Genomic DNA, 10745 nt, shown 5'->3' on the forward strand with positions numbered 1-10745 from the left:
AACCAGAAACCGTCCAAAGTGAATGGGAGTGGACTAGAGGTGGCGCTCTCATTTCGATATCATATGCCGTGGCCGGACTCCCCCTCGTCTGATTACCGCAGTCTAGCGGTCCTCTGGCACGCGCCTTGGCAGCGGTAAGGAGAACTGGGGAACCGAGTTAGCTCGAAAGCACACCGCCACATGAAAGAGGTGCCCCGCGCCGGCCTCAGCTAGTGACGCAATCGACCACACTTCTGATCTTGCTCAACGCTAAAGGGGCTGTAAGTCTCCTAGCTGGAATTAATTTAACCTACCCCCAATATAAAAGGGAGCCTTCAGAACAGTTTTTCCCACTCTTTTGTTCTTGAAGGAATCATTTTTTGGGGGGTTGTTGGTTAATTACATACAGAAGTAGGGAGATTTTGACTCTGAGCCATGACATGCTTTTACCTTAGCAATGGCCCATTGAGCGCATGCCATGTGCAGGTCGGTTTGTTGGTCTCTGTGTAAAGGGCCGATGGGAGTCTGCTTCCCGCACGGGTTCTCGTGCCCAATCAAGGGTGTCGTTATCTCTCACCCACTGGAGAAAGACTCCCCCTCCTTCTGCATTTCCTGGGCCGTTTGGACCATTTTAATTGCATCAGACTGGCTGTCAGACTTTTTTTTTTTTCATTTCTTTGGCTCCAAAATGTGTGGTATCGTCCATTACATCGCTAAGCCAAAATGTCTCTTATGTTTTGTGGAACATCTTTGGTCCACTAAGGCCAGACAAAATTGAGTCACTGTTTAACCATGAGCGCAAAAAAAAATATATATATATATACCGTTGAAGTCGGAAGTTTAAATACAATTAGGTTGGAGTCATTAAAACAAGTTTTTCAACCACTCCACAAATGTCTTGTTAACAAACTATAGTTTTGCCAAGTCGTTTAGGACATCTACTTTGTGCATGACACAAGTAATTTTTCAAACAATTGTTTACAGACAGATTATTTCACTTATAATTCACTATCACAATTCCAGTGGGTCAGAAGTTTACATACACGAAGTTGACTGTGCCTTTAAATAGCTTTGAAAATTCCAGAAAATTGTCATAGCTTTAGAAGCTTCTGATAGGCTAATTGACATAATTTGAGTCAATTGGAGGTGTACCTGTGGATGTATTTCAAGGCCTACCTTCAAACTCAGTGCCTCATTGCTTTACGACATGGGAAAATAATAAAAAATCAGCCAAGACCTCAGGAAAAAAATTGTAGACCTCCACAAGTCTGGTTCATGCTTGGGAGCAATTTCCAAATGCCTGAAGGTACTACGTTCATCTGTATAAACAATGGTACACAAGTATAAACACAATGGGACCACGCAGCCATCATACCGCTCAGGAAGGAGACGTGTTCTGTCTCCTAGAGATGAACGTACTTTGGTGGGAAAAGTGCAAATCAATCCCAGAACACCAAAGGACCTTGTGAAGATGCTGGAGAGGAAACGGGTACAAAAGTATCTTATGTCCACAGTAAAACGAGTCCTATATCGACATAACCTGAAAGGTCTCTCAGCAAGGAAGTAGCCACTGCTATAAAACCGCCAGACTACGTTTGCAACTACACATGGGGTCAAAGATCATACTTGTTGGAGAAATATCCTCTGAAACAAAAATAGAACTGTTTGGCCATAATGACCGTCGTTATGTTTAGAGGAAAAAGGGGGAGGCTTGCAAGCCGAAGAACACCATCCCAACCTTGAAGCACGGGGGTGGCAGCATCATGTTGTGGGGATGCTTTGCTGCAGGAGGGACTGGTGCACTTCACAAAATAGATGACATGATGAGACAGGAAAATTATGTGGCTATATTAAAGCAACATCAAGACATCAGTCAAGAAGTTAAAGCTGGGTCACAAATGGGTCTTCCAAATGGACAATGACCCCAAGCATACTTCCAAAGTTGTGGCAAAATGGCTTAAGGACAACAAAGTCATGGTATTGGAGTGGCCATCACAAAGCCCTGACCTATAGAAAATGTGTGGGTAGAACTGAAAAAGAATGTGCGAGCAAGGAGGCCTACAAACCTGACTCAGTTACACCAGCTCTGTCAGGAGGAATGGGCCAAAATTCACCCAACTTATTGTGGGAAGCTTGTGGAAGGCTACCCGAAACATATGACCAAAGTTAAACAATTTAAAGGCAATGCTACCAAATACTAATTGAGTGTATGTAAACTTCTGACCCACTGGGAATGTGATGTAAGAAATAAAAGCTGAAATAATTCTCTGTGCTATTATTCTGACATTTCACATTCTTAAAATAAAGTGGTGATCTTAACTGACCTAAGACAGGGAATTTCTACTCAGATTAAATGTCAGGAATTGTGAAAAACTGAGTTTAAATGTATTTGGCTAAGGTGTATGTAAACTTCTGACTTAAACTGTATATGGGGCTCTGGTGACAAAACAGATGGCACTGTGATAAACTTTCGACTTCAACTGTGTGTGTGTATATGTGTGTATATATATATATATATACAATTTTCATCATAGGTACACTTCAACTATGACAGACAAAATGAGAAAAAAAATCCAGAAAATCGCATTGTAGGATTTTTTAAATGAATTTATTTGCAAATTATGGTGGAAAATAAGTATTTGGTCAATAACAAAAATGTATCTCAATACTTTGTTATATACCCTTTGTTGGCAATGACAGAGGTCAAATGTTTTCTGTAAGTCTTCACAAGGTTTTCACACACTGTTGCTGGTATTTTGGCCCATTCCTCCATGCAGATCTCCTCTAGAGCAGTGATGTTTTGGGGCTGTTGCTGGGCAACACGGACTTTCAACTCCCTTCAAATATTTTCTATGGGGTTGAGATCTGGAGACTGGCTAGGCCACTCCAGGACATTGAAATGCTTCTTACGAAGCCACTCCTTCATTGCCCGGGCGGTGTGTTTGGGATCATTGTCATGCTGAAAGACCCAGCAACGTTTCATCTTCAATGCCCTTGCTGATGGAAGGAGGTTTTCACTCAAAATCTCACGATACATGGCCTCATTCTTTCCTTTGCACGGATCAGTCGTCCTGGTCCCTTTGCAGAAAAACAGCCCCAAATGATGTTTCCATCCCCATGCTTCACAGTAGGTATGGTGTTCTTTGGATGCAACTCAGCATTATTTGTCCTCCAAACACGACGAGATCATCCAAATGCTCTCTAGCAAACTTCAGACGGGCCTGGACATGTACTGGCTTAAGCAGGGGGACACGTCTGGCACTGCAGGATTTGAGTCCCTGGTGGCGTAGTGTGTTACTGATGGTAGGCTTTGTTACTTTGGTCCAAGTTCAAACAGGTGCCATTAATACAGGTAACTAGTGGAGGACAGAGGAGCCTCTTAAAGAATAAGTTACAGGTCTGTGAGAGCCAGAAATCTTGCTTGTTTGTAGGTGACCAAATACTTATTTTCCACCATAATAATGCAAATAAATTCATAAATCCTACGATGTGATTTTCTGGATTTTCTTTCTCATTTTGTCTGTCATAGTTGAAGTGTACCTATGATGAAAATTACAGGCCTCATCTTTTTAAGTGGGAGAACCTGCACAATTGGTGGCTGACTAAATACTTTTTTGCCCCACTGTATATACACAGACACACACACAGTTGAATAAATATATATATATATATATATATATATATATAAGACACACACACACACACACACAGAGTTGAAGTCGAAAATGTTCTACACCATATATATATATGTATACATTCCCCCAGAATAATAATTATCACTAGGTGGATAAGGAATAACAGTACTTTACCACATTGTCCTCGGCTATATGGACAATCGGATAAATATTCAATTTCAGACTGATTTTCAGATTATTATTATTAATAGACAAATGAACATTATTCACAAAGAATATTGCATTCTGTTATACATCCTATCATATTCCCAAAAAATCTAAAGTAATGTATGAATGTATTATCAGTTCATTAATCTTAATTGTATAGCCTAACAAATTAAAGAATGACAATAAATAATTAATCAAATTAAAATGTTGGTGCATAATAATGAGTTAATTACCCGAATGCACCTCTATAGCCTAGGCGTTAACAAAATCTTAATACAACCATGATTAGGCCTCTCATAGACTAGGCCTTGTAGAAAGGGGGGCAATCAAATTAGGTCTGCCAAATGAATGTAGCATTGGAAAAAAACACATAAATCCAGCCATGGAGTATAAGCTTTAATCATCCACAAAAAAAAATTGTTTATAACATGTACAATTAGAAGCATCAATCCATATAGAGCAAGCGTGACTAAGTTCGAGCTCAGTTACTTTGCTCACCGCATCCTCCTTCGATTGTCTCGTCTGGCTGCCACACAAATCCCCCACCTGCTGATCTGCACGAACTGTGTGCGTGCCACTGGCGAAGCACTTTGCTGGACGTGCAAGCTGTTCTCAGCTGCGCATTATCACTTCAAACGCATTCCGTCGTGGTGTTATCAGTTGGCCAACTACTACTGGTAGTACCCGCAAAATGTAAGTTATGAATCGCAAATCACCATAGAGCCGACACACGTCGATTTCATCAATCAGTTTGATTTCAATTTGGTTGTCTAAAATACTATCAGCTTGCACTGCGTCTTTGCTGATGAATGCCCTGATCTCTGGCCAGTCAATTGGTTAAATTACATTGTTTCGTCTATGAATCGCTTCTAATAGATCTGAAAATGATGCAATAACCATGAATTTAACAGACTGTTTATAATGAGTGACGTCCCACGTTTAACCTGGACACAAATAGTAGGAAATTGCGCTGGTTTCAGCCAAGAGAGCATGATAGAGAAATGAAACATCTGCACGTCGCCTGCAGGTGTTTGTTTCAGTGTCCAATCCGAGGCTCGAACATGATCTGAGGCTGTTTGGTCTCCTGGGCATCAACTTGGAAAATCCTCCAGGGAGAGCAGACAGTGTGTTTTATAAATGAAGAGCCGCATATATTTCCCAAAAAATAACACAGATTTTATTTTTTTCGGTGTAGAGAAAAGTGTCCGTTAACGTTGCCCTAAATAGCGCGTGTTGAGTTAGCGTAGCCAAACACAATGTGCCAGAAAGCAGTGATGTTTTCAAGTGGTAAGCTTGGTCTAATATTACTCCCATGTAGTCATGGGTCATGTTCATTAGACACCAAGCAGAAGAAAACCGACCATAACTGGAGGGGCTATCTGAAACTGTCCAATAAGAAATGCTACTTTTCAGTTGCAAAACGTTGTCTGTTGCGTACCCTAATGAACAGGACCCTGTCCTGACTTGTGTTTGGTTTGGTCTTGTCTCTCAGAATGCCACCGACAGCTCATCCAACTCCTCCCACTCCCAGAAGAAGGAGCCTCTGCAGCTGCAGACCCTGGCCCCGCCCAGCTTCTGCGAGCCGCGCCGGCACCACTGCATCCTGGGTCACTTCTACGACCAGCACCGACACTCGGACCACTACTTCCTGGATCAGGTGGGTGGCTGGGGGACAACGGTGGCGAAGGTGGGTCACCAAAACTTTGATCTTGGGAAGAAAAAAAACATGCACTGGAGCTAGAGGGTTGCGGCTATATTCTTTACTACCATGGGTAGGTGGGAGGGACAGAGGGAATGAGTGTTCTTGAAGCATAAACTATGGTGCTAGTGTGATGATGTATTTCAAGTTGGGCCTGGAAGTTGACTGCTTGTTGGAAGACATGTTTTGTAGTTTGTAGACTGGTCTGTGTAGTTCTCATTTATTTTGCTCTCCTTTATCTCTGCAGTCGGTTCCCATGTTCCCACGCCACGTCAGCTTCCAGGTGGAGGAGGAGGAGGAGGAGGAGATTGTGCGCATCAACCCTCGCGAGCGGACCTGGCTGACTGGGTATGAGGACTACCGGCACGCCACCGCCGCGCGCGACAAGCTCATCCAGCACCCCGAGGACGCCGACGCCTACGTGCACTTCGCCAAGAGCGAGCCGCCCAAGCACGACTACACCTACCCTTACCCCCTGGGCCTTGATCCCTACCAGCACGCAAGGGACCCCAAGATAGGCTGCGTGGACCGACTAGGTGGGGGTGGCCTTATCGGGGGACACAGGGCAGTGGTCACAGCCCAGCCCCGCACCCTCCAGCTCAAGGGCAAGCGGCGGAAGGAAGACGGCGAGCGCTCGCGCTGCGTCTACTGCCGGGACATGTTCAACCACGAGGAGAACAGGCGCGGGCGGTGCCAGGAGGCGCCGGACCCCATCCAGACGTGCATCCACCGGGTCAGCTTCATGTGGTGCGCGGACAGCCTGCTCTACCACTGTATGTCGGACCCGGAGGGCGACTACTCGGACCCGTGCTCGTGCGACACCAGCGACGAGCGCTTCTGCCTGCGCTGGCTGGCCCTGGTTGGGCTGTCGCTGCTGGCCCCCTGCATGTGCTGCTACGCCCCCCTTCGCACCTGCTACCGCTGCGGGGTGGCTTGCCACTGCTGCGGGGGCAAGCACAAAGCCGTGGGCTGAGGGCCGGGAGGTGCCAGCAGAGAGGGGGAGTAGAACAGAGACACATGGAAGGGACTGGACCAGAAGAGGGTGGCCCCGCTATTCTTTTGTTTTGTGTTTTTGTTTTCGCTGTTGCTTGTCTCGGTCAAATTCCAGATGGGAAAACAATTGGCTTGTCCTGATTCTTTTGGAAATGGAAGTTTCTCTCGGTGGAAAGAAAGAGAAAAAATATGTTTCCTATTGTTTTTATTTTTGTTCGTGTTTTTTATTTTTATAGGGGTACCCTGCCTACGGCTTCCACGTCCTTGCATTACAAAGACTAAAATAATGAATATTCATTTATATATAAATATATATAAACAGGTACTTTATATTTTTACACTCATGTGTTTTAAAGGCTTGAATATTTTTCCTTTTCTCCGTGTTTTGTGTGAGGTCAGTGTGAGCGTTGTTTTCTGAGGGGGGCTCTCGCTTTGTGTTCCCCTCGCCATGGCTCACCACCAATCACAGATCAAGCTGGTTCCCGCCTGTAAAGCAGAGGCACCTAAATCAAGGGTGTGTCCTAAATGGTACTTTTTTCCTTATATAGTGGACTACTTTTGATCATAGCCCAATGGGCCCTAGTCTAATGTAGTGCAATATATAGGTAAGAGTGCCATGTGGGATGCAGCCCAACTGTGATCAAGTCTGCCCCTCCCCAGCCAATGAAACAAAAGGCAAACGTTTAACCAGTGTTTCCTCGTTCTGCTCCTTGACTACTCCTGACCTAGCCTGGTCTCAGAGCTGTGCTGTTTTGTCAACTCCTATGGTTGTCAATGGCCTTAGGAGTTGACTATATAGCACAATTAGACCTGGGGCCAGGAAGGTACCTGACTATGCACATTTTTAAAACCAAATTCAACCTAATGTCAGTGGAGAGACACCTGGAAAAAACATGAAAGTACCATTCTACTGCTCAGTCAAGTTAGACTGAATGTATTGTGGATTCGGCCCAGAACAAAAGATCAAATGGGTCAGGGGTACTTCAGTATTGGATGGGGAACCTCTGCTTTAGACACTTCATCTGTGTGTGTGTCTTCCTTTGTGCAATGGTCTTGAAAATGGAATGGTCAGCAATGTATCCCTGATTGCTATTGTTGTGACATCAACTAAAAGCCAAAATGACAAAATAAGCTGCAGCATTGAAATAGAGTATCTAAATTAGTCATTTTTTGAAGATAATAATCCTCAATCAACCGTTTTATTACAGTGGAGGAGGAGAACTCGAGCCTTAGGTGACTTTTTATTCAGTTTTGATGCTTGATGTTGATCTTTTGATATAGTTTTTATTTATTTGCCTTGCTAAATTTAGACACCAGCCTAGGGGACTGGGGGGGTTAAGAGGAAGGGAACGGTCCTATTGTAAACTAAACACAGCTAAGAGGGGAAGAGTTCTTTTTTTTTCACCTTTTGAGATGGATGATGTCGTTGTCCACTACAATGTCAATGGTGCTTTCTTTAGTGTGTCTTTTCTTTTGTCTTTCAAAAGGATACTCGGTGTTTCCCTGACAGTTCGCCTCGTTATCTTTAGAGTTTTGCTCAACTTTAGCTCGAGAGAAAGACCGTTTTGATCTTGTTGCTCATCTTTTCCCACTCCCTTCGAAGGGTATATGATTGTGGGTTCTCCAACGAAGGGGCCCACTAGCACACCTGATTCAACTAATCGCCTAATCGTGTTCTTCAGTCTATACCACGATTAGCTGACATGGGTGCTTTACTGCAGGGTTGAAACGAAAGGCTACACAACCCAGGAGCTCCAAGACCAGAGTTGTGGAAGAAGGGTTTTTATCTATTGTTCTGTAGTCCAATAAATCCCACTTCCTGGTCTGTTACTCGGTATTACATTACAGCCAATGGCAAGGGAGAAGACTGTCTTGTCAGCCAATCACATCAGTCAGGCAGGTGGTGCAAAATGTATACAAAAATAAAATGGACGCTACAGTATGTATGTATGTATTGAAACAAACTAGCCTCAAATTTAAATCACCCTGTAACCTCACCTCATCGGAGGAACATTGTTTGATCTATCTCTGTATGAAGCACAACACTAATCAGAAAAACCTTATGAACAAAATGCGCAAATTGCTGTGAAGTACCCGATCTCGAGTCGCATCAATGTGGTAGAAAAGACATCTTATGCGATCTATCCCAGTCATACATTAACTAATCGTCATAACCATTCAAGTACCAAGCAATGTCTGGGGTTAAATGGGCGACGGTACCATGGCATTGTGGATTCTGTACAAAAGCTGTCGTTGTGTCCATGTCTTTCTCTGTACTCTCTCTTGCCTTTCTTCCTTCCTTTTTTTCTGCTGTGTGTTCCTGTTTGTCAGCTTTGCAATACTGTTGCCATTCATTGTAGAGAAGATCCTAGTTTTATTTTTCTATCTGTGGTAAAAGAAAAGTTAACCAAAAGCAGTTTGTCTGTTTTGGTGCGGTGTCTAATTCCTGCACACATTTAACTATTAAAGGAAAGTGCCTGAAGCATCCTCTTCATCTATCTCATATATATATATATATATATATATATATATATATATATATATATATATATATATATATATATATATACTTAGTCTTTTTTATTTTAATCAAAAAAAAAAAAAAGTTAAATTGATTGTCTTTTTTTTATTTTTACAATCTGCATTTTTACCTCTGTAAAAAAAAAAAGCTAAAATATATATATCAAGTGTATGATGTACATTTTAAGTTATATTTTTGTATTGTTTCTAATATGATCATCACGACTCTATGCTTTTAAAAAGAAAAAATGAGAAACGAGAAATTAACATCTGTATAAATGCCAATACATCATATGGAAACTAACAGAAGCATGGCCTGGATAGTAAGTATTTTTCCGTGTGTGTGCGTGTGTTCATTTCCACTGTGTTTTACAGAGACATGGTTTTTGAGAGATTAAACCATGTTACAGTGGCATCTCACACAGCCTGAACATTTATCCCGTCTACATAGCATCCATATAGAATTCCAATAGAACCTTCCAACAGTAGTTCAGGGTTGTAGCCCAGCACTTCCCTGTGTTGCGTCCGTTGTTTAGGAGCACTGGAGCGGGGGGGGGGGGCTGATCGACCTTATGCTACTCTGCCCAGTACCATCCTGCTGCAACGCGGTAAATACATACGTGGGCCAGGGCATGGGGGGGGGGAGAGAGAGTTTCAGTTTGAGTATACGCATGTTCTTGATTAAAACACACATCTCTATCGTATGTGTGTATCATAGAGGGAAAGACTGCAGCAGTCAGATCCTGCCTTTGCTCTAAAGTATCTTCCCCCCCTTATCTGTCAAGACAGAAATATTTCCGTTAGGCGCTAGACAGGCTCGCAGAGCTGTACCATGTTCCGCAAGTCTCTAAAATAATCTATAGAGGGCACAATGTTGTTTTGCTCTGTGGGTCTCTGTAAATGCATATGAAAGACAGTCAGAGCGAGAGAAAAAAAAATGGTCCCTGAAGGCCCTGGCCCGGCTACGGAACTCGGCGACTGCAAATAGTATCAAACTTCAACATGTGCAAACATTTAAGGCATACTTTATTCTAATGAGGTCACTTTTTTTTCTCCCCTCTTTTGAATCAGGGTTTGAAAGAAAGAACCAGCACTTAAAACGCTGTTGCCATCTTCGCCTTTCTTATTTAAGGCTTGTGTACTGCGATGTCATAGCCTGCCCCCTTAAAATAGTTTTATAGATTTACATGAACCTACATCCAAAAACACTGTTTTAACATGTTTTGAAATACATGTTACAGTATGATGATGGGAAGGAGTAGGCCTATAACTTGGTTCCCCGCAGAGAGGTTTTCAGCACCGTTGAGCACGTGGTTGTTTCCGTGAGTCAAAATGGCACCTTTTTTGTCAAGGTGTGCGCATTCCCATGCAAGCAAGTGTACCAGTAAGCTTAGATGGCTAGCAATGAACATAGGCTAAAATAAGTTTATAACACAAACATGAAAATGTTTGCCAATTTATAACTCTGTAAGCGTTCTCTGACTCAACTGGACAACACAACCATTATTTTTTGCGGTGAGAGCTAGCAAGGTTGGTCAGTGTGACGGCTAACAAGTTTACTAGCAAGCTAGCTTTGATTGGATGTCAAGAATAACTTCTATTTAGCAGTAAACCTGTCCTTCCCAGGTTTTTGTCAATGTCTGCTGTGAATTGCTAGCTAGCTAGCTCACCAATCAGTAGCTATAGCTGTTCAGTCAAAAACTTCTTAAAAG

General features: G+C 42.9%; 1 protein-coding gene across 4 annotated transcripts in view; it reads left to right on the forward strand.

Annotated features, from left to right (window-relative positions):
* The window catches only part of LOC109889752 (sprouty-related, EVH1 domain-containing protein 2), a 32850-nt gene extending 23487 nt beyond the window's left edge, over positions 1 to 9363 (forward strand). For 2 of the 4 annotated variants that reach the window (XM_031829027.1, XM_020481436.2), the window contains exons 5-6: positions 5314 to 5478; positions 5768 to 9342. In XM_031829027.1, coding sequence (XP_031684887.1) covers positions 5314 to 5478; positions 5768 to 6493 — 891 coding nt within the window. In that variant the 3' untranslated portion in view covers positions 6494 to 9342. Of the gene's footprint in view, positions 1 to 5313; positions 5509 to 5767 lie in introns of all 4 variants that reach the window. The other 2 variants (XM_031829023.1, XM_020481426.2) reach the window with 2 other exon arrangements.
* Positions 9364 to 10745: the final 1382 nt, after the last annotated feature.

This window comes from Oncorhynchus kisutch, linkage group LG1, assembly GCF_002021735.2.
Source record: "Oncorhynchus kisutch isolate 150728-3 linkage group LG1, Okis_V2, whole genome shotgun sequence".
Lineage (NCBI taxonomy): Eukaryota > Metazoa > Chordata > Actinopteri > Salmoniformes > Salmonidae > Oncorhynchus > Oncorhynchus kisutch.